Below are 25578 nucleotides of genomic sequence, written 5' to 3' on the forward strand. Positions count from 1 at the left end.
ATGAAATGACGGGAAATTGCTGCTATTAGTGTCGCCGTATGATGATTAGTAGGAGGAGAAGAGTGATGATGATGATCACTGTATTGCGGTAATCATTATGTCTTATTAGCAGGGGTTGAAATGTACAAATTTGTAATGCCGCCTCGACGTCAGTCTGTCCCACTGGAAGCTCTAGCAGGCTCTAGAGATGGCGTTCCACAATGAAACATGGAGATAGTGAGACTCCTCTTAATGAAAGCCATTAGCACTGATTAACTGGCATCCTACTGATTCTCTCATGTGGAGAAAAGTGGCAACTAGCTGCTACTACATCCTGGATATAAATGTACAATGGGCTGATGTACTTAATGTATTAAAGACAAAAGAAGTTGAGGCTATAGAATAGCGCCTGGGACTAATATACAATTATGCTTTATATAATTAGGTTTTTCCAGTGATGCATTAATGTGCAAGCAGCATAGTTATTTGATTTAAAATGTATTGTTTAATATACTTCTTATGCAAATGAATGAACAAATTATTGCTTCACATTGCTTGTTTTAAGCCTGATAGTCCAGATGACTTCTGGACTATAAGGCTGTATGGACTATAAGGACTATAAGGAAAAATCTTAAGAGCTGTTTTTACTGGGTTTGTTGTTTAAATATGCTCTCATCTACTTAACAAATCAGTCCCATAGCATGGAAATGTTGTTTGCTCTCCTCTGGCATTAATGTATTGCCCAGTCTAAAACATTTATTAGAGAAGTAGTGATCAAATATGAATCAACAAAGGAATCAAAACATCATGAAGGCTACTAAAGGTGTCTGATAATTGCAATTCACTAAATTTAGTTTAAAAAAAAGATGTTATGTACTTAAGTTTTGTTTTTTTGTGTTTTTATTTAATCTTTAATCACCAGGAAGTTCCTTGAGATTAAAATCTTTTCTTCCAGGGAGACTTGGCCAAGAAAACATTGAGTAAAAGTACTTAGTTACATTCCAGCACTGCATTTTTTCTATACAGAAGACTGTATCTTTTTCTGGTTTGTGTCTAACTTTGACTTGAGTAAAAAGAAAAATAAGGCCCATTCAGGCTGTGCCTCAGAGAGGGACAGAAGACTCTGCAGCTTGGTCAGCCTAGTAACCAGGCTCTGTGCAGCACACTAAAGGAAGCAGAGCCACTTGCTTGTGTAGCAAAGTCCCATCCCCCTCCTCCTACATTCCCTCTCTCCCTCTTCTCTCCATATTGTCCTCTTACCCATTTCCCTCAGTGTTATAAATTACAAACGACACAAACCTCCAGGCCTAATGCCCTGCTATGGATGCCTTCCAAGCTGCACTTTTTGGAGAGCCAAGAGGCTGGCTTCATTGATAACACCGGGCACACTGTCCGTCTCTCCATTTACTGGCAAGAGGAAAAGCCCGAGACGGGCCCTTCACAGGCCCGAAAGACACCAGCGCTTTTTACAATCAGCTGATGGAGCCTACTTTCCTGAGACTTAAGCAGTGGTAGTGTTTTTATTTCAGCTGGCAATGTGAAACACATCGATAATGATTAAAACGACCAAAAAGCACCGAGCATCAGGACCTCACACTTACTCTTATGGGATACCTTCTGATTTAATTATTAATTAAACTTTATAGATTTGTAAAAGTCTGTAGGAAAGTAATCAAAGTCATTTTGGGGGACATTTGGAAAATTCTCACACTGCTGTTTCAGTTTCTCAGAAATCAGCACCAGCCACTCATTAGCATTTATTAGCAAAAGCTAATGGGCCATGAGTCCATGTGACCATTTCGTGCCCTCACATTACCAAAGTTATATTAAAGAATAAACCCACTATGAAACGGAACCAAAAAACAACATTTTAATAACATTTACCCCGCATGACAAATATGATTGTTTTCCTTTTTTTCTTCTTCTCATAATTACCAATAACCTTAAACGTGGCAGCTCATGTTAGCTGAACTGAATGTAGGTTTCCAGTAGAGTCCAACTAATGTTTCAGCCAATACTAATCTATTAAAGAGTTTTTGGTATTTGCATGTTACCTAGCATGTAAAAATATATATTTTATAAACAGTTTCTGGTGTAGTTTTTCCAGCAGAGTGACTCAGAGTTCATTGTTTGAAATGCTCATAGCGCTGTCTGCTGACAGAAACAATGATAGAGACAAGGCAAATGATATAATTGTATAACTTAGCATTTTACCTTCTTCAGGTAAAAAAAAAAAAAAAAAAAAAAAAAAAAAAAAATATATATATATATATATATATATATATATATATATATATATATATATATATATATATATATATAAAATTATATATATTATATATATTATATGTATAATTTTTCTGCAGGAAAAGTCCAAAATGTCTTTCGGGATACCAACAACAAGCACTCTTGATCACTCTGTGGCATTAACCATGATTCAGTAATCACGTGCAAAATTAAGTGCCCGTTTTGCTGTTGAAGCTATCGAGGTTAACAACCTTTTTGATCCGTTTTGCTGTCAGTATCTGAATTTTTTTTACTGCCTTCAGATCAGTATTGAAATTGGAATGAGCCCCAAATATTGAGCCCCTGGTTTGCACCTACTTTCCGCTGCAGTCACAATAATAGGTTTGGTTTCTGCTTTCAATTTACACATTTTACCAGTTTTTCCACGTTTCAGTTTTTTTGCTCACTTGTTATCTTGTTGAAGAACGTGTCTTCAAGTTCAAATGGCTTCACCTCTTTCATGCTTATACATTTGGATGTATCAAATCATAGAAGAACTCTGACTCAGGTTTTCACAATTATTTTGTACAAGCATGAAAACAGACCGAGTAAAACTTTTTTCCTCAAAGTGGCACAAATAACACAAAGGCATTTAAGTTGTCAAGACTGTTTTCAGTTCTGCATCCAAATGAAGTAACCAAGCAGGAAGAAATCAAATATCTGCCTATCTGACTTTGTTGTAAAGACGCAGATGCATTTTTAGGTCATTCAGGACTCTTGGTATGCGTGCGGTGGACCTTTTCCCTCTCTGGCGTCTCCCAACTAACAGCAAGAGAGGGAACTGCTAGTAGAGCCCCACTATGGGTTGCAGGCCCCAGCCACTGCTCCAGCTGACCCTTCGGGCCCAGATTCAGCCTCTAAGCTTTAACCCCATCCACAGCTGACTGTCCAGCTTGAATTATTATTCCTGTCCTGTGTGCTTCCACTGCAGATGGCTGTTTAATCAAAGCTTGAAGTTATAATTTCTTGCTTTAGGGACACAGCCGAGTTTGTTGACTTTACTAAAGTCATCGGAAAACCAAGTTTAGTGCAAAGTGTGACGTTATGACTTTTAATCATTAATGACAATTGACCTTAAGATGAGTGAAAGAGTTATTTATGACCATTGAAGTGTTACAGGGTCAAGGCCATAATCATTTAAAAAGAGTTATTTTAGATCATTTCTGGGAAATGCATTATTTTCATTGCCCTGGGTTTTCTTGAATAGTACCTTGGATTCTTGTTTGATTTCTTTTTGGTCCTAGTGTCGTTTTACTGTGAAGGTTAGTTTTCTGTTGTGTGCACCAGTGGTTACGATGGAAAATGTTACTATTTGACCATTTGGCAACTGGTTCTTGTTGGTTGCTAGTTGTCATTAGGTAACATTTGCTTGAGAAAACCTCTTTGTGATTGCTTTGGTCACTAGCGAATTGTCACCTTTGCCTGTAGTTTACATAGTCTTGTCTACAAACTTTCATTGGCTGCCAGCCAAGCAGTTGTAAAACGTGAAAAGGTGCAACGCAAACTGTAATAAAAAAAATCTTCCCCTCCAGAGTAAATGTTGTAACTCAGTGTTGCAGAATGATGTTTCAAAAGGTGCAGCTTTTACTTTGAAAGCAGACAGTCTCTGGTTCCAGTTTGTGTTGCACTTATCACAGTTTCACTATCATTCTTAAGAAATAGTTGACTAGTGTTTGCAAACAAGTCTGTGTCTTCTGCTAGCAACCTGAACAATCGCCCAGAGGATTTTAGTGCAGCGGTGTATGCCTCCAACAACCAGTCCAGTAAAAGATTTTTCCCCTGGTAACTAGTGGTTGCTGGTGGTCTAACCATGTTCTAGACGAGGGGTCTCAAACTCCAGTCCTCGAGGGTCGGTGTCCTGCAACTTTTCCATATCTCCCTGCTGCAACACACCTGAATAAAATTAGTAGGTCATTAGCAAGACTCTAGAATTTGACTGCATGCTGAAGTGGCAACCCCTAACCCTACTCAAGTAAATGTAAGTGTTTGGAAAAATGTACTTCTAAGTACTTTTATTGGACCATGTTCATTTACTCATAAGCTGCTGTAACATGAATCAAATGGTTGAAGTGCCATCTCAGCATGCAGTCAAGTTCTATAGAGTCTTGCTAATGACCTACTAATTTTAATCAGGTGTGTTGCAGCAGGGACACATGGAAAAATCTGCAGGACACCAGCCCTCGAGGACTGGAGTTTGAGAGCCCTGTTCTAGACCCATGTGAATGGGCCTTCAGGAATTGATTTCACTGGTGGTGGTTACGACTACAACCCAGAAACCATCCGCGATCTGGGAGTACACATTTTTCCCTCACGATCCTTAGTTTGTCAGATTGTTGGTAACTGGTCTATAGACCTGTGTGGCTGGAACCTTATTCAGTTGACCCTATAGGATTAAATGTCTAGCATCATATAGTTAGTGGTCATGTGGCTGCAAAACCTGAACATACAGTCCATTCTTGGACTTTGTTGTTATGCTTTGCTGATAAGCACTGCCATGTTTTGAGCTTGTGGCCTTTTTTTCTTTTGTACCATTAACACAATATGACTGGGAGGTACGGTGCAGTGGTACACCACCACTGTTGGCACTGTAGCCTCACAGAAAGGGAGGTCTTCAGTCTGAATCTGCCAGCTGTCAGGAGCTTTTCTGTATGGAGATTGCATGCTCTCTCCGGGTACTCCAGCTTCCTCCCATATTTCAAAAACAAGCTTGTTAGGTTAATTGGTGATTCTAAGTTGTCTGTAGGAGAGAATATAAGAGTGAATGCTTGCCTCTCTGTGGCAATCTGTCTAGGCTGCCTCTCCAACATGACAGTTATGACAGGCTCCAGCCCTCCTCCGACCCCAACTTGGAAAAGCAGTTAAGAAGATAAATGGATATTCTTGGCCCAAACATTTAAATGAAAGCACTTCAAATGTGGAAAAACTATGGAGACATGATAAAAGCTATTTATGTGTTCGGTGTCATGATGTATGGTAGCCTACCATACACCATGAAATAAGTCATTTTTAAACTATATAATATTTAAACAGGAGTGAAAAACTCAGATGTTAAAATCACTTGACTGGAGTTCATGTTTACATATTTGTTTATGCAGCAAAGTTTGAGAATCATCACTGATGATTCTGTGGAGGTAAGAAACACAGGGACCCGGGACGTTTTTGCAGGTTCTGTGTTTTCCTTCACATTCTTAAAGCTTATTGCAGAAAGAACAGGAGCTTTTTTTTATTCAGTACTTAGCTCATTGTAGCTTTAAGGATTTTGCCCTGTGGCTAATTGTTTTTATTGAGGCATTAATTAGGAGTTTTAAAGCTCTGAGTACTCCATGCCAAGAAATGTGTGTTTTTATGCGTTGGACTAACTTGCTCTTTCTGTGTTAAAAATGAAGAGTGCATCTGATGATTCGACTGCTGGTGTGGCAATGGAATAAATTGATTCATTATTTTGATATTAATTTTTAAAGTTTAGCCATTTTTAACAGACATTTGATAAGTAGTCTGATAAAGTCACTGTGATTGCTCTAAACATGCTAAAGGTTTATTGCATTATTGCATTGTCACACTTCATTACTGTATATACAAAGTATAAAAGTTGTAGAAGAAATAGATTGAAAATTTAATGTTGTTCAAAAACAAAATACTACAGCAAATGATCTTTATCACACCGCCACCATTTGATTATTTAATTCTCTAATATGTTGATACTTACTGATCAGGTCTTGGTATTAGCATGCTATTAAGCATTTTCTATGTAAAGACAATTTTTCGCTCAGAAATGACCACAAAAATAATACAAAATAGTTTTTCTTTCATTTTTGCTTTTTTAAGACACCCTGAGTCCTCGTCATCCTTGTGCGATGTGCTAACCATTCAGCAGTTGCAACACTCACATAACAGAGCAGCACCTGACCGCAGACTCATTCATTTATCCGCACTGGTTTCCCATTGATGCCTCTCCTTATGACTGAGGCCCAGAGGAATCTCCACCCAGGGGACCTTTCAACAACAAACGCAGCCAGCTATGACAGCAAGCTGCTTCTCTGAATGAACAACAATGTCATTCCAGCAGTGTGTGTGTGGCTGTCCTGTATTTGTGTATGTGTGTGTGTAGTCAAACACCACTGGCTAGTAGCAGCAGAATGATCTTGTGACCAAGGCCACTTAGTGACGCTTTGGAGCTGGAAGTGGACTTAACTTTTGTCCACTGATTGATTTGTCCATGCTATTGCTTCGTTAGAAGACCTACCAATGCATCAGTGACTGAACACAAACGCTGAAATAGTTGTTTTTACCTCGAAATAAGTCTGTTTTAAGGTGCATTTCCACTTTGTCTCAATTCAGTAGCTTAGTAAACAATGTCACTGAGTGTATCAAGATTATTAGTTGTGAACAGGACAATATCTCTAAATTCCAGGCTGAAATATCTCAGATCTTGTGAAAGGCAATTTAAATAACCGACATTTAAAATAGGAAGGCGTTTATTTCAGTCTTTGCACTCGTTTGATCATATATTTGGTGTCCGCAACAGAATAACTGTTTTATTTTGCTGTTAAAATAATGCTAAACAGTAAAAATAGTAATTATAGTGAGTTTGTGTTCACATGCAGTTGTATATTTGTCCATGCAAATGAATATTAGGTCTGTTTCTCAACTGTTTAGTTGATTGACTGGTGAATTACAGGGTAAGTGAGTCAATCAGTGAGTCAATTGTTCAGGCCAGTGTTCATCTCTGTCCAAGTGACCCTGATTGTTTATATTTGTGACAGCTATGGACCTGAATGTGCATACTTAAGATTAGAATTGTTTGGGAAATGATTATTGTTTTTAAAATCTGAGCTGTGTTTCTCCTCATTTCCCCCACAGTTTCTTACAACATCACCCATTTGGGAGTTGATCAATGATCAAAGTCAAAGCAGTTTGTTTTGTTAGTGAGAAAGCAAAGCATGCCTCATCCGGTGATAAACTTTCCAAATATCACATGTGCTGATGAGTATCTATGAAGGTTATTGTTATTAATTAAAAGAAACATGGGGTTAGTTGTAAGTTAAAAGGGTTGGTATAGTGAGCAAGGTCTTGTTTAGTAAAGAGGAAATCCCAAAAATGGTTAGCATGGAGCTTCGGAGCAGAGTTGTCCTTCTCACCCCTGAAGAAGAAAGCAGAATGTGGTTTTGTACTGTGAGCAGGCCCAGATGTTCCCAATAACTGGCGGACTGACCACCTACTTGGCATCTGCAACACAAAACACAGAGACAGAAACTACTATATCAGTATATCTAAAATGAGGATTTTTACGTATTTGTTTTGAAAAATATCTCTGTTAACATGAAAATGAAAAAAAAAGAAAACACCTCAAGTGCTGTCAAGTGCATGCCAGAGCAACAGACGGCGATATATACCGATATACCACCATCTTTCCTAATATAAAAAAATGTTGGCCAGTCAGACGCCAATAATATTAAAAGCGCACACCTTTGTAAGACAAAATCTGTTTTTCTGTTCCACATGTCAGTGCAGAAACTGAAAATCTTCACCTTTGAAGGAGTTTTTCAAAAGTTCTGTTTTCAGTTATCTAAAACAGCATTTTTGTGTGGACAAAAGGCTAAAGCGGATAGAAAAAGCTTAAACCAAAATACCAATGTACAGGGTGGCCATTTATATGGATACACCGTAATAAAATAGGAATGGTTGGTGATATTAAAGTCCTGTTTGTGGCACATTAGTATATGTGAGGGGGCAAACTCCTCAAGATGGGTGGTGACCATGGCGGCCATTTAGAAGTCGGCAATCTTGGATACAACTTTTGTTTTTTCAATAGGAAGAGGGCCATGTGACACATCAAACTTATTGTTAATGTCACAAGAAAAACAATGGTGTGCTTGGTTTCAACGTAACTTTATTCTTTCAGGAGTTATTTACAAGTTTCTCTTTGTTCACAGCCATTGACATGTCGAAGAGGTCACCACCCATCTTGAGGAGTTTGCCCCTCACATATACTAATGTGCCACAAACAGGACTTTAATATCACCAACCATTCCCATTTTGTTACGGTGTATCCATATAAATGGCCCACCCTGTATATGGAGACAGGGCTAAAGACAGCTCACCAGTGTAGCAACCAAAGGATGCAAGAACTTTGTGATATCACACAAGCTGATTTGTTGCTTTAATTTCCTGTCAGGAGAGAAATTCAGAGGTGATATCTGAATATTATCTTTGTAAAATTGAAAAAATTGTGCTTTTTCATAGCTTTGTGATATTTAATTGAGGGATACAGTATATATATATATATATAATGCTATTTGGTGGAGAGGGACTTACAAGATGAGTCATTAGCTTACTTGGCTATATATATATATATATATATATATATATATATATATATATACACATATATATATATATATATATATATATATATATATATATATATATATATATATATATATATATGTGTGTGTGTGTGTGTGTGTCCTCTACCAGAGGCCTGGGAGCTTGAGGGTCCTGCGGAGTATCTTAGCTGTTCCTAGGACTGCGCTATTCTGGACAGAGATCTCGGATGTTGCTCCTGGGATCGCCTAGCTTGGGAGTCACTGCACTTAGTGCTCCGATTACCACTGGACCCACCGTCACCTTCACCCTCCACATCTTCTCCAGCTTTTCTCTGAGCCCTTGGTACTTCTCAAGCTTCTCATGTTCCTTCCTCCTGATGTTGCTGTCATTCGGAACTGCTACATCGATCACTACAGCTGTCTTCTTCTGTTTGTCTGCCAACACTATGTCCAGTTGGTTAGCCACCACCATTTTGTCCGTCTGTATCTGGAAGTCCCACAGGATCTTAGCTCTGCAATCTCCACCACCCTTGGAGGTGTCTCCCATTTAGATTTTCAATCCCCTCAATTCTGACTACCCTCTTTTCATTATCATCCAAGTACACTTCTCTAGTCCGAATGCTGTATATCCTGGTGGTGTGGATCAGTGAATCGATGTCTCGTTCACTCTTGGCATACAGCTTGATGTCATCCATGTAGACGAGGTGGCTGATGATTGCTCCATTCCGTAGTCGGTATCAGTAGCCAGTCTTGTCAGTGATCTCACTGAGGGGGTTCAGGCCTATGCAGAAGAGCAGTGGGAACAGTACAGCTTGCTATACTTCTTAGGCACCTTCTTCATCGCACCTTTCTGCAGCTCCGATAGTTGGCTAACCTCCCTCTGTGCTACCTTGAACTTGGCCTCTAGTCTCCTTCTCCATGGAGGGTATTACTCCTTGTGGCTGTTCAACTTGTAAACAAAAACATATTATCTATGTTTCTATCATATAGCATTTATCAGAGCACTACGTAACTACATTTAGTACAAGCACATTTAAGTAAAAGCACATAACAGCATTACAACCCTGTCTAATGAATGTAGCCTGAGACACAGCCAGATCATGATATTGTTGTGTCAGTTGATACCATCTACTCAAAGATATTTAGTTAATTAAACGAACAGTCGAAATGAATTAAGCACTCTTGGTTGACCTAATCGCTGTATCATTTTTGTAAATACCCTTCAGCAAACTGCATGCACATTATAAAGTTTGCTCAGGATCAATAAAGGTGCAAATGCCCCTTGTGTGATTTATTAAAGTGAAGTTGACGGAGCCTAGAGCAGCAGCTGCTCTGCCCCTTTAAGTAACCAATTAAGAATCATTTGTTTCCTTATTTATATTAATCTTATAAATGCCTCAGCAGGCATTTCATGTATCTGTTTTATCTGTAAATTCCATTTCTGTCTCCAGATAATACAGGCCACAAGGTGACACTATTTTATTCTGTGTGTATTCAGTCTGAATGTTTGTGTAAATAAAGAAGCTGTAAATAGCTGACATGTTACCAGGGTAAAGTTTTTATCCATGTCAATGGAAAAATGGGTGAGAATAGCCTGAAACTCTGCTCCTTTTTTTCACAGGAGGTAGATTTAGAAGAAAGACCATCCAACGAGTTCCCATCACCCTAACGTTGCACTATATTTGTCAGGGCTCAAATATTTGGAAAAACAGGGGGAGAGCGAGACGGGGAGGGGGGCAGTGATGAGTGTCCACAACAGATACTGACCCCTCATACTCCCACCCCAAGTCTCTGAGCCTCACGTGCCTATTTATAGGGGCATATTGCGCTATGGAAAAATATGACAAAGCTGCATTCCATAAATAAGATGGGAATGGTGGAAAAGAGCACATGGCTTAGTCTCTGAAGGCCTAAATGGAGGTTCTCAGGCTTGGCTTTGGGGTATGGATGGATAGATGGATGGTTTATTGGTTTGGCTTGGTACAGTTATCAAGAGTTGGAGTGCTTTTAATTTGGATCTTTGTCAAACTACATATAAAAATGGGCCCATTAAGAATATTACTTCCTGAATTATTGCAACCCCAATTTAGATTTTTCAAAGGTTCTTTTATTATGGTGACTGGCATTTTGGTGACTGGTTGACTGACTTTGGGGAACCAATGACTTTCCCTTTACTGCCTCCATTTTTTACACCTTTAATTACATCACATCACATTGTTCTGGCTGAAGCTTTGGTCTGATATCACTTAGAATACTTAGATTAAAAAACCTAATGCACAAAGTACTCTTGTTCAAAAATCAGTTTGGTTAGGTGACAAATACAAGCACTACAACTTTTTTTTTATGACAGGTTATAATCAGTTGAAGGTTATAAATTTTGTTTAGATGTGAATAAAAAGTTGCAGTGTTACCATGAATGGAACCATTGGAAACTTTCTGCTTCTCTCGGTACACACACAAATACACACACACATATGTGTTTGCACAGTAGTGCCATCCCAGTTATTTTGTCTCACTGTCCCACAGATGAGTGCATACTTTCCAGTTTCCCACAAAGACAAAATAACACACAAACAAGAGGAAAAAAAATGCAGCTTCTGTGTTCCATAAATATATTACAAGACAATGACAGCCTGTTTATTTAGAGCTGCTCCGCTACCGTAGAAGCAGTGTTTTTTTGTTTTTTTTAAAAAAAGAGGGAGTGGAGGTAGAGAGTAGAAGCTAACACTCTGGACCTTCTGGAGCCTGGAACTTGGCAGCGGGCCTCAGGGAGAGCGTGTCCTTGTTAAGGCCAGTCGTCTAGGGTCCTATAACCCACCACTGCTGCCTGACATCTGGGGCTATCTAGCTGGGATGAGGCTGAATGCATGCTGGGTAGTCCAGCGCACAGGCACACTGCAAACAGCAGGGTCAAGGGTCAATTCACTTTCAGTTTCATCTATTAAGGAAGCCTGTTGAGAACTACAACACAATTATTACAGTTATTCAGTGGTATGTTTGAACATTTCTGAGAAATGTCAGTAGCCCTGTAAATTACAGTTTCGGTTTATATTTGTAATTGGGTGAACTGAAGTAAAAAGTACACAGCGGATTATTTTGTTTTCCTTAACAACAAAGCAGTAGAGGTGCACTACCAGGAAGTGCTTAATCCTCTTGAGTAGACAGTTTAGCTGTTGTTTAATACACTGGCAGCATAAGGAGAAGGATGTACATCAAAAGCTCTGCTCCACAGGGCCATACTGAGGTCACGCACCCACCCTCAAATCCCATGGAAATTTTCCAGTGTTTAATTGACTCAGCTCTTAAATACAGTTTGTTTAAAGAAAAAAAAGAAGAAAAAAAAGAGTTTTCCAGAGTTTAGAAGAGCATTCATTCATTCCGTATTTCCTAATTGAGCTCGGCCAAGAATATTTAAATAAAAAAGTGTAGCTCTGTCAGGAACTTTAGACCAGCTACACAAGCTAAACGTTAACATTAACATGATGCTAAGTCATGTAGTTATAACTAATACCACGGTTGTCATTTTGTCTGTGTGCCACCAGCACATTTATCACAAGCAAAGAGTAATGCTGAGGGGCTAATTGGTCACAGATTTTGATAGGCACTCTTGTCACTTATCCATGGCAATCTATCTGGTAGTTGTTGAACAATTTACTCAGACTATAAGGGGAAAGTCAGTAGATCATCAAAGTGATCATAAATCCAAACTGAACTTTTAAACCAATCCATCAAGTACTGGAAGATCATCCACTAGTGATGAAAACACATAACAGCCGTTTCATGAGCTGAAGATATTTAGAAAAAGGTGAAATAAAGTGGACCCATGGTTTTAGAGCTGCAACATATTCTGTCAGTGCATGTCCTTTATTTATGATTGGCCTAATGACACATAAACAAGAGAAAATTCTTGGGTGTATCATTTTCTTATGCCCTCTGTTATATAGAAGAAAATGTTGAGTCTCCTTATATATCAGTCCATGGGACAGACTATAAACTTTGCATAAACATGCTTCTCGCTGTAATCTCGGCTTCCCACTGAGTTTCATCCTTATGTCGTTTTTAAGTAATGACGCTTACTGCCTCTGCTGAAACCCTTACAACAGGGTCATCAAGTCCTTTGGTGCTTTTGGGATATTACAGATGTGCAAAGATGTTAAGGTAACCTCTGTAGAAAGAGTAGACTATGTGACTATTTATGAGGTCTGGTAGTAGTAATTTGTAATTTGCCCCTCTTTGGTTATGTATGTGTGGATGAACATGATTTTATTTTGCAATTTAGGAAATATTTGACATAAAAAGTCCTCCTACTCACTTTGACAAATGTTAGAGCATGTCCTGTGCATGTTCATCCTCAGGTTAAGTCAGTTCTTCCCATAAACACGATAAAAGGTTAACAAGGTAACATAAACAGTATATTAAATCGCAAACTGCGTCCCCATACAACATAAGTAATGATAATGATTAATGTTAATAAATAACATTTTACAGTATTCACCCAGTTACTACGTTACTCGTGCAGCTGAAATACATGCGAGTTTTAAAAAAATGCATAAGTAAGAAAACTTTTCCGAAGAAAGTCGGAAAAGCCTGAATAGTAGCATTTCTTTTTCCAAATCCAGTATTTGTTTTATAAACATGAATGGTCTATTTGCAGTTACCCATGCCATATGCAGTAATGGCATGTGTAATTGCAAATGTAAAACCTATAAGCAGAAGGTGGTTTCAAACTTTGCTGTAATAACAAGCTGGATGTTTCTTCTCTTGGAAAAACAGAAATCTTTTTGACTTTCAGATATGTACTTTTTTTTAAAAAATTTTTTTTTAATTTTCAGTTTTAAACAGAGATGGGCAGTAACCGATTACTTTTTTCAAGTAACGAGTAAAGTAAGGGATTACTATTGCGTTCCCGTAGGAACGCTGCGTTACTGCGTTACTAAAACCGTGATTTTTTTTGCGAGAATGTCTCATGACAATGACGTAAGCGAGTGCCACGTTCGTGACAACAGCTGTGTGCAGATCAACAATGGATCATATATCGAGTGCGGGAGAGAGTATGAGCGTGCAGCGTTTAAAGCGTGGAAGTACTGACCTTACTTTGAGTTTGATTCCATAAAAAGTGACAAAAACATTAGTGTCCATTGTGCGTGGGAAGAAAACTTCTTTTTACAGAGAAAAAAACCCTAAACTTCCAAACAAGCACCGAGTAGCTACAACGTCATGGGAAACTCACAGAGAAACTCGCGGATTCTTCCACTGACCGCTGCGGCACACCTGCACCAGGGTAACCCTCCGCCTACCCCACTCCTGCTTTACAGGTGAAAATAGAGCAACAGGACCGCTAGTCTTTGACTTTATTTATTTTCTGCTGTGTTTTACTTGCATCTATTTGAAAGACTGAGTGTAAACACAAAAAATATTTTATGTGCTGGAATGTGCAGAAAATAAGTTTAAATATTAAACTAATTTCTTCCAGTCAGAGAATGTTGCAGATAATTAAATTTTTGCTTGATGCATAAAGTTAAAAGATTAAAACTAATAAAACAAGTTTTAAAAAGAGACTTTTCCATTTGATTACATTTTGTATGATGGATTATGTAGAAAAAGTAGAATTGGGCTGAAAGATCTATCACTTTATCACCTATTCAGGTTGTAAATCGTGTTTTTAAAAAGTAACTAAGTAACTAAGTAATTAATTACTTTTGAAAATAAGTAATCAGTAAAGTAACGGGATTACTTTTTGGGGGAAGTAATCAGTAATTAGTTACTGATTACTTTTTTCAAGTAACTTGACCAACACTGGTTTTAAATGCAGCAGCAAACTGTTTTGTTTTTGTTTTTTTTACTGACAATGGTTAGTTAATTTCATTTTAAACTCTATGGTGTAAAGACAGAACATGTTTTATTACAGTACAAACCTAAACTTCATAACTTGTGTTCATTAACATGAGTGAAGTGGATGCCATTAGCGAGAAAAAAGCGAGCATTGATCAATTTCACTCTGCAGTGCTGTGCTGTGCTAGCCACTCCATTTCTCTTTCTCTCCCTGGGCAGTTTAGAGTAAGTGCATGCTCAAGGACTACAGAGGTCTGATTGCTTTAACCCATGAGGTGCCATTTGTGTTTGTCTCAGTAAAAAAAGCACTATGCTGAAGATATCATTTGTATGTTTTTTTGACACTTGGGTGCTAAGATTTTCTAAGGCCTTCTACTTTCAGGCTCTTTATGTTAGTGGATTTATGTCCTTACATTATTAATACCTCTCTTAAGGGATCTTACGCTGCCAGCGTGTTAGGTGTAACCTGAGTATCTTTCTTGAAAGCATCAATTCTCCATCTAGCACTCACAACATTCTCACTTTCAGGTTCTAGCTACTGAACATTGTTGTGCTGTCATAGTGTTGCGAGGAAGCAGCGAGATGCTGTGCAGTATAACTCTGTTGGTCTTTAGCTCAGACATCTTTTCAGTCCGTGCTTGCCTGCATCGAAGCAGTAAAAATGAGCTGAAACAGCAACTGAGACCAGACCCTGTGATGTACCTGTAAAATAAACATACTCCTTTGTGCACACAGACGCTCCTGACACACGTGCATGCACACGTACGCAGAAGCACTCTGACGTCCTCCATGTTTTTATACCCAGGTGTATCTGCATGCAAACGGCCCATTCCGAGACAATCTGATCACACAGCGGAGGTTCGCCCGGTCTGTTCCTTTGCTTGGTGAGAATATCGCCAGGGCGGAATGGAAACTTCATTTTGCAGGGGCTAATATTAGCCTAGGCCTCTGGAAAATTCCTTTTAAATGATCACAAGCTGAGAAAAGTCAAAGAATTTGTTTAGTGTTTTGCCTGACAGTCGTCTCTGCATACACGGCAGTTTGTTTCTTTTTTTTCAGATGTTACAGCACACAGGAGGGTCCTGGGAACACAGATGTGGAAGGAAGGAGGGCAAAAGGGGTTCATATGATGAAATTTAGGATTGTTTGATTGTCTGTCTTGGTCTGAATTACTTATTCCTGGCACTGATAACAGTTTAACCCTCACATTAGCAAGCACTGTATCCCTGGGTACAACAGTCATGCCTTCAAATCGCTTTGCATCACCTGCTCTTTGTGTGATTTTGAATACCCATAATCCCTGCTACCCTGCTACCTAACTTATAATTCCTCTTTGCTATACAGAAAAACTTAGACTATATAAAACATTTATCCATGATACACCTCAGATTGGTACATTAGACATGTTTACTCCCGCCTGTTTCTTCTCTTTTATAACCAAGCTCACTGTGTGAACCACGTTTAACCGTCTATAACATATGACTCCAACTTTATGACCTGTGTATGTGCATGTGTGTGTATGATTTGCTAGGAAAATCCCACCTGGCCATAGTTCAGAGGGTGAACAATGAAGGTGAGGGAGACCCTTTCTACGAAGTTCTGGGTATTGTCACCCTGGAGGACGTTATTGAAGAAATCATCAAGTCAGAGATCCTCGACGAGACTGACCTATACAGTAGGTTCTTTAAACTCAACTTTACAACAGATACAATAAGTTCATGAAAAACAAAACAGATGATAAAATCCCTGAGAATTACCACGCTCCATGTCTCTTAACAGCATTTTTGCATCTTTCAGCCAATCATTTTAATCTCAAATCAAAAGCACTATTTCAACATGCAACAGGCAGCTGTTGTCGTTGCTCTTTGTCACTCTGACTTGGTGTCCACAAACTCCGGAGAAAGTTAAATGTTCAAGTTTCTAACTATGTATATCTGCTGTTTGGTGCCTTGTGGGTACTGTGGGGTAGAGCCAGTTTGTGCAGTTTTTGGTTCACACTAATGAGTGCAGCGGGACTGAATCAAAGCAGTAAAGCTGGCTGCCAGAAATTCAAAATATTGGGCTAAAAACATCTCTGCAGAGCTGCAGTGATAATGCTCTATGGGTTCATGCCTATAAATGACAACTTTCTCATTATATGCAGATAATGGTAGCTTCAAACTTCTGTTCAAGAATACATTTTTGAGATGATGTGCTAATTGGAGTTTGTTGGAAATTGAGTTGTTTTGAGAATGCTACTCTTGCTGAGCATTTTATTTACTCTTAATTTACACCAAGTCATAAAGATCTACTTTATGTTTTTCTACTGAGAAGATTGTCTTGTTTGTGTTGTGCACCCAACATCTGATTTTTTTTTCCACAAGCAGAGATTATTTTCAAAAGATATATATAAAGAGTTTCTTAACATGACTCTTATTTACTATTTATATTTGACGCTCTAAAGCATCTGCTAAGTTTATTTAGCATCTGAAACAATCCATTTTAGCTCCTCTGATTGGCTGCCTCTTACAAACAGAAGGTTTAAACATTAGGTGTATGGATCTATCTATCTATCTATCTGTAGTGTTGGGGAGTAACGGATTACATGTACCGGCGTTACGTATTTAAAATAAAAAATATGAGTAACTGTATTCCGTTACAGTTACTGTTTAAAAGGGTGGTATTCAGAATACAGTGACTTTGTTGAAATAAATGGATTACACGGCGGTCTTTTCCTGTTTCATATGTTAGGCTATGACATCTCTATTTTTGGTAATTCCACGCTGGTGGAAACCCAAACAAAACACGCATTAGGGGCCCTAGTGCCTGTGTCCTAATCCCATGGCCCATGTCAAACCTAGTTGCGGCCCGCATAATGACGTGAAGAAATATTTTTTAAATTATTCACAAAAATGATTTAATATGAAGGCTATAGGCAGAATGTAGCCTGATGGGCAGTGTAGTCCGTGCTGCAGGGAGAATCGACTGCCATACCTGTGTGTGTGTGAGCGTAAGGAAGGGAGAAAAAAACTGGAGTGGAAAGTCCGAGTTGACACCGAGCAGAAATGGGAGATGGAAGCATGTAAATGTAATAATAACCATTGCAGCCAAAAAGAGTGCCTGACGAGTTGTAAGTAAGCTGTTAAGACTCGACTGTACACTGTGTTCTGTTTTCCTCCGAAACAATAAGTTCCGTTGGGGTGTTGCCTTTCAATGCCTCTCTCTGTCTCTCGCTAGCAAAGTTGACCCAGACAAGTTAAGGGTAGCTAGTTTTCGGTATTGGTATTGGTATGGCGAGTAACCTTCAGTAATAGTAATAAATCACACAGCAATAGTAAATTCATGTAGTTATACAAAGCATGATAATATACAGTGGCTTGCAAAAGTATTCGGCCCCCTTGAACTTTCCCACATTTTGTCACATTACAGCCACAAACATGAATCAATTTTATTGTAATTCCACGTGAAAGACCAATACAAAGTGGTGCACACGTGAGAAGTGGAAAGAAAATCATGCATGATTCCAAACATTTCTTTTACAAATAAATAACTGCAAAGTGGGGTGTGCGTAATTATTCAGCCCCCTTTGGTCTGAGTGCAGTCAGTTGCCCATAGACATTGCCTGATGAGTGCTAATGACTAAATAGAGTGCACCTGTGTGTAATCTAATGTCAGTACAAATACAGCTGCTCTGTGACGGCCTCAGAGGTTGTCTAAGAGAATCTTGGGAGCAACAACACCATGAAGTCCAAAGAACACAGCAGACAGGTCAGGGATAAAGTTATTGAGAAATTTAAAGCAGGCTTTGGCTACAAAAAGATTTCCCAAGCCTTGAACATCCCACGGAGCACTGTTCAAGCAATCATTCAGAAATGGAAGGAGTATGGCACAACTGTAAACCTACCAAGACAAGGCCGTCCACCTAAACTAGAGGCCCACGGTGACTCTGGACGAGCTGCAGAGATCTATAGCTCAGGTGGGGGAATCTGTCCATAGGACAACTATTAGTCGTGCACTGCACAAAGTTGGCCTTTATGGAAGAGTGGCAAGAAGAAAGCCATTGTTAACAGAAAACCATAAGACGTCCCGTTTGCAGTTTGCCACAAGCCATGTGGGGGACACAGCAAACATGTGGAAGAAGGTGCTCTGGTCAGATGAGACCAAAATGGAACTTTTTGGCCAAAATGCAAAACGCTATGTGTGGTGGAAAACTAACACTGCACATCACTCTGAACACACCATCCCCACTGTCAAATATGGTGGTGGCAGCATCATGCTCTGGGGGTGTTTCTCTTCAGCAGGGACAGGGAAGCTGGTCAGAGTTGATGGGAAGATGGATGGAGCCAAATACAGGGCAATCTTGGAAGAAAACCTGTTGGAGTCTGCAAAAGACTTGAGACTGGGGCGGAGGTTCACCTTCCAGCAGGACAACGACCCTAAACATAAAGCCAGGGCAACAATGGAATGGTTTAAAACAAAACATATCCATGTGTTAGAATGGCCCAGTCAAAGTCCAGATCTAAATCCAATCGAGAATCTGTGGCAAGATCTGAAAACTGCTGTCACAAATGCTGTCCATCTAATCTGACTGAGCTGGAGCTGTTTTGCAAAGAAGAATGGGCAAGGATTTCAGTCTCTAGATGTGCAAAGCTGGTAGAGACATACCCTAAAAGACTGGCAGCTGTAATTGCAGCAAAAGGTGGTTCTACAAAGTATTGACTCAGGGGGATGAATAATTACGCACACCCCACTTTTCAGTTATTTATTTGTTAAAATTTGTTTGGAATCATGTATGATTTTCATTCCACTTCTCACGTGTGCACCACTTTGTATTGGTCTTTCACGTGGAATACCAATACAATTGATTCATGTTTGTGGCTGTAATGTGACAAAATGTGGAAAAGTTCAAGGGGGCCGAATACTTTTGCAAGCCACTGTATTAAGTAATCCAAAGTATTCAGAATACGTTACTGTCATTGTGTAATGTAACGGAATACGTTACAAAATACATTTTAAAAGTAACCTTCCCAACACTATCTGATCTCCTGCTGAATTTGTAAGTTTATTTAATTTATAAAGAAATGAAAAGTCTCTAATTTCTATTGCAGTTTAAATTTTATTGGAGTGAAATAAGATTACCAGGCAAACTATGATTTTTGTTTCTTGTAGTTAGTCAAGGTTTACACACATCTCATGAAGGATTTTGGCTCTCACCTCTTTACAGAAACTCTAAATCCTATTGGTTGCCCTTTGGCAATATGAAGCTTCAGCTCCCTTTCACGGACTTTCTATAGACTGAGGTCTAGAAGCTGGCAAGTCCATTCCATGACTTTAATGTGCTTCTTGAACCACTCCTTTGTTGTCCTGGTGGTATGTTGTGGGTTGTCATGCTTGAAGACATATCAATGACCTCAGTGTTCTGGCTAAGGGGAAGTGGTTCTCCTCCAATATTTTATGATACATGGCCCATTCCATTGGCCCCTCAATTACTCCAAGTCATCCTGTACCCTTAGAAAAACAGCTCCAAAGCATAATCTTTCCATGTCCTTGCTTGACTTGGGGGATGGTGTTCTTTGGTTCATTCTCAGCATTACTCTTCCTCCAAATATGGTGGGTTGAGTTGATACCAAAGAGCTTGAACTTCGTTTCATCTGACCACACCACTTTCTTCCAAATCTTCTCCGAATCATTCAGATATTCCCTGTAAAACTAAAGACAGATGTCTACATGTGCCATCTTGAGGGTGGGTGGGAGGTGCTGTCCTTGGTGACTTCCCAACTGCCTTTTTGGGTTGATCCACCACCTTTCTCATTTCTCATTCTTCCATTTCTGAATAATTACAGCAGTAGTCGTCACCTTCTCACCAAGCTACTTGCTAGTCTTGTAGCCCGTTCCAGCTTTGTGCAGGTCTGTGGTCTTGTCCCCGATGTCCTTTGACAATTCTTTGGTTTTGCTCATATTGGTGGAGAGGTTGGAATGGAAAATGGTTCTGTGGACAGGTTTGGTGTATACGCATAACAAGTTGCCCACATGGCAGCTCATGATCTGTGTGGCTATATGGCACACAGATCAAATACTTAATCAATGCCATTTGAAATGTGCTTTGTTCTGGTTGATATTCTGTTTTTCTCTATTAAAATGAGACTGCAATAAAAAGTAGAGATTGTTCATTTCTTTGGAAGTGAGCAAGCCTACAAATTCATCAGGGTATCAAATAATTATAGGAGTCAAAATACATTCATAATCATGGACAACCATAATCATAATTAATATTTTACCTTCGACTTTGTAAAAAAATGATGGTATCTGTGTACATGGAGTACGTGCCAGTACATATGGCCTTCTGTAATGCCGAGAATGTGGTAACAATGTAGCCCTCCTATAGCTCTGCTGTAGTTCTCAGAAATCAGCACTGCTACTTTTATGGGAAACAGTAATCAGTGCAGGGTAACTCAAGTTTAGTCACCTTTTGACCCGAAACGACTAGCTAAGCGTCTGAGGAGTGTCGTGGACTGATCTTTTCCTGTTGCAGCCAACCTGTTGCAGGTTGACTCTTACACCTGACTTTTCATTTTTCCCTCCTCAGCTGACAACAAGACAAAGAAGAAAATCACGCATCGGGAAAGAAAGCAGGATTTCTCGGCCTTCAAGCCTACCGACAATGAAATGAAGGTTAAAATATCACCTCAGCTTCTGCTGGCTACCCTGCGTTTCCTAGCAACAGGCAAGTGGGCTGCGTTGCTGCTTGACTTCCCCCAGTGTGCCCTCAGCCCCTCACTGTGGGGAAAGTGTGTGTGTGTGAGTGTGTTTGTGTGCCCATACGGGCTTTGAGTTTTGGGCAAGTGGGTGTAGAAAGGAGGAGGTGTGAGTATTTGTGTAGCATGAGTAGCCGTTGTGTGTGTGAGGGAATGAATTGTGTGGGGACTCACAACAAGTGTGCTGGTATGTATGTGTAAAGAGGTGGAAGGCCTCTCTATAAGCCCGACGCAGGATGTCTGCAGAACGGACACGGGTCCAAAAAAATGCAGGCGTTTATTTGCTTGCGTGTCATGCACAGAAGGTTACATGTTGAGATCTTTGCTCACAGCTTTAAAAACACCACCCTGTTTGCTTACACTCGTTCCTCAGTGACATCACGTCCAGGATTTTTGGCCTATAATCGCAGTTCTCACACAAGTCGACATACTTGGTTACTTACTAGCGTAAAATGTGAAATATTTCACCCGCTTTCCCTCGGGAAATGGATTTCAGAGCAGGCAGCAAGTACTACTACACCAGCAGCAGCGGTTCACTATGCCTCATTGCAGTTGGATTTGCTTTAGAACTTTGACCTGGCAGCTAAGCGTTGATTAAGTTCCTCTAAAGGCTATTAGGGAGTTTAGTTCCTGGTGGTGGAGCCAGCAGCCAGCTGACACATATCACTGCTGATGAGTTGAAGGAGCTGATTGGCCCAATAGGTGGTTGAAGAGGACCAGACACAATGAGGGGGAAGGGGGGTGTCTGTATTAACATTTATTTACATTTTTGGCCCCTTATGTATGGCTCTCACCTCACAAAAATGCAGTAACGGTTTATACAGTTTCTGCAGCAGCACAATGTTACTAATATTTTGTATTTTTGTTATCATGTAAAAACCAAACCATCAAAATGTTAACTTTTTTGTTAGGATGTGGTTCTTACAGTAATTGTCTCTATTTAATGAATTGGTTTGAGGGGGAAATGCTTACTTCAGCAATATTCTGTCTTCCTATTAACTTTAATGAAATTTGGCATGGTCATTCATCTGGAGCTTTGTAACCGACAGATAAGCGGCACGGATCGCATGCCCGTGATTCATCTTTCGCCTTAGCGAGTAATTTGTCAGCCACTGCTATTTGTACTATTTGTTTTACTGCAGCAGATGATTTTTCCAGCTATAGCTCTCATCTATACTTTATTTAATTATCATATGATCACTTTGCCACTTTTGAAAGAACCAATCTTTCATCCAGTTTTTAAGAACATGTTTCACCGAGTTAATGTTTTTTAAACTTTTGTGTAAACCAGAGATAAGATAAGCTACAATTATCCAATATCTGTTTAACATGCGAGACCCATGGTGACAAATATTTCCCATTTTATCCTGGCTGAGCAGATAGTTGTATGCTAGTTCACAGAGTTTAGTTTCCCTTATGTCATTCTCCCATTCTCTTTATGACTATGATACAGAGTGGGTCCGATCTTCCCTGCTATCCATGGACAATATATGCTTTAATTTTGACTATGAGAACATAAGGAATTTAAGCTCCAGAATTTAAGTGATTATCCCTAATAGATTACACAAGTGATCTATTTCTATATCCCCTGTTTTGATGTTGGAAAAATAAGTTTATTGTCTACATATATCATTACCCTAAGCTGAATATATTTATTGCCATGCCATCAAAATTAATCATCTGTGAGCCATTTTCTATTAAATAATCCACTAGGTCAGTGATAAATAATGCAAACAACAATTATACATTTGATTCATTTAAAATCCTACAAAGACTTGAAAATACACATGATTTTATTTTTTTAATCTTAAAATTTCCCTCTAATATGAGATTTTAATCTCTGAAATTCCTTACTGCGACAAGTAAAGGAACAAAGCCTTGTAAAGGAATCTTTCCAGAAATATCCAAGAACCTACATAACTTTGCATTTGATATATTTACGTTAGGTTTATGTGGATAACTCAAAAACTATACCTCTGTCATTATTAAAATCCAGTTTTACAGTTTCATCTTTCACTTTTCCTCTTTTTTAAACCGAGAATTTCTACTAAGTCTGTTTCTGCCGCTTTTGCTGATGTCATTTTCAGTATAATCTTTGTCTAAAATCAGTTTAAAACAATATGTTAGAAATAAAATATTAAGAATACAAATATAAATTTGCCAGGTCTTTGGTTTAAAAAAAAATAGCCAGCTCATATACATGCCTTTCTTTGGATAAATGTAAGTAAAACTGCCACTTTTAAACACATCAAACCTTTGTCTGCTCAGGTAACAGCACCATGTGGCCCCCTTGGAAAACTAATTGCCCATCCCCAAACTAGTATGTGCTCAGTGGCTAATGGCGGATGATTGACAAACTAAATTTTCAAACCATCAGGTGACATCACGGTGGCGTTTTTCTTGTAAATAGTCCATGAACAGTAATACTTTTTTAGGACTAATTTCTTTTATGTTTTGGGATTTTCATGGCAATAATGGAGATATATAAGAAGAATTTTATTACATTGATATAATTATTCAACTTTTCATCAGAAATGAAATGTTTTGTCTTACCACAGTCTTTTTCTCTCCTTGTCTCTTCAGAGGTTGAGCCATTTGCACCGATGCAGATGTCAGAAAAGATTCTGCTGCGCTTGTTGAAGCATCCAAATGTCATCCAGGAGCTAAAATACGATGATAAGAACAAGCGGGCACCAGAGCACTACCTCTTCCACAGGAACAAACCTGTGGATTATTTCATCCTCATCCTGCAGGTGTGTGGACACAACGAGTTTCAAGGTGGAAGGATACATCAGTAGTCTTGATTTTTTTTTTAAACAACAACAAAAAAACCCCACTACAAAACCAGTTTGGGAAAAATGTAAATATTGATATGTATTTTAGGTTTAACATTAAAAAAAATAACGCAAGTATTCTAACTCTGCGCATGCAGCATAAGTTCGTTTTACCTGCATCATTTAGAATAGAATAGAATAGAATTAAACTTTATTGTCATTGCACATGCACAGGTACAGGGCAACGAAATGCAGTTTGCATCCATCCAGAAGTGATTTAGTTCCATTACTTCCTTCTGTCGTCACTACAGATGAATAAGCAGTATATACTATGTGATCAGTTTAAAAATGCTGCTTGTAGCACTGCAAGCATTCATTTCCCTCTGGCCTACAGTTTTTCACGGTGTAGTCATCGATCTAACAGAGTTGTACTGCAAGAGTTTGTTCCCACAGAAGCCATGCATCCCTAAGGTATGCGCGGTATGACAGTACTGCAGGGCAGTTTAAACTAAAACAAGCAATAATACTATAGATAAGAAGCTAATTAGTTATAATAATGTCTGACCTAAGAGATACAGCATTTTAAAAGGCCAGTGCCACATACCATAGCATTTATAGCATCAGCAAATTTATTGTGCCAGTCCCTAGACGGGTCTTTAAAGTAGTACCATAAAATGAAACATAAACCAGATGATCCATGACTAATCCAAAAATTGTTTCAGTTTGAGTTTAAAGTTGTTATCCTGTTTGAGTTCTTTGTGGTAAGCGTGAGAATGTGTGACATCAGTATGTCCCAGATGAGTCTAATCCTGATGAAATTCAGTGACATCAAACCATGAAATATTTACCTTCTTAAGAAGATTTTAGTCGTGTGGTTTCTTAGCCAGACTTTAATTGCACAGTTATACAGTATGACCAATACGAGTCCTGCTTATAACCAATAAAATACTTCATAAGCTAATTATTTACTTATTTTGTTAATTACTTCTCAAATGTATTCGGTATATGGTTCATTAATCTTAGAGATTAATTTATTTGACAAATGACTTCCAACATTTAAAAAAAAATAGACACAGTTGTCCTGATAAATTGTTTTGTTTATCTACAAGAAATAGAAACAAGAGCGTTTAGTATCATCTATGAGCCTAAATAATGCAATAAGCAATAAAGAAATAAAGGTTTGGGGTAAACACACTTTACAGGTGTTTTGGGGGGTTTTGGATAACGTGTCACAGTCAGGCTGAATTTGTCAAGTTCATCAGTACCCAAGTTCATCTGAACAAGGAGTTAGAGAACTCTTCTTGTTCTTCTTATGCCTGCTTTACTATTACTGTGGAACCAATCGCACATAGTTTTGGACAATGCATAAGTCATCTAAGCATCTTATGTGCATAAACACATCAAAGCTGAAAACAAGCAGGCCAAAAACAGAACCCTGTGGGATTCCTGCATTATCCTCAAAATGAAGTTTTCTGATTGTTACACAGTGTTCACATTTAAATGTTATTATTTGAACTATCATAGAGTGTGACAGGAAATTTCTTAGAAAGTCAAAGTTAAGCATCATTCAGAAAAAAAACTTTAAATAGGAACCAAACTGAACTTAAAACCTTTTACAATCCAAGCTATGACACCAGCTTTAATGAA

At 38.8% G+C, this 25578-nt stretch overlaps 1 protein-coding gene across 1 annotated transcript in view; it reads left to right on the forward strand.

The window, feature by feature from the left end:
- cnnm2b (cyclin and CBS domain divalent metal cation transport mediator 2b) overlaps nucleotides 1-25578 on the forward strand; it is a 48799-nt gene that overhangs the window by 11988 nt on the left and 11233 nt on the right. Inside the window, exons 2-4 of the mRNA XM_006790657.3 lie at nucleotides 15955-16098; nucleotides 20989-21126; nucleotides 23741-23910. Coding sequence (XP_006790720.2) covers nucleotides 15955-16098; nucleotides 20989-21126; nucleotides 23741-23910 — 452 coding nt within the window. The remainder of the gene's footprint in view (nucleotides 1-15954; nucleotides 16099-20988; nucleotides 21127-23740; nucleotides 23911-25578) is intronic.

Source organism: Neolamprologus brichardi, chromosome 6, assembly GCF_056152115.1.
Source record: "Neolamprologus brichardi isolate AB-2024 chromosome 6, ASM5615211v1, whole genome shotgun sequence".
NCBI lineage: Eukaryota > Metazoa > Chordata > Actinopteri > Cichliformes > Cichlidae > Neolamprologus > Neolamprologus brichardi.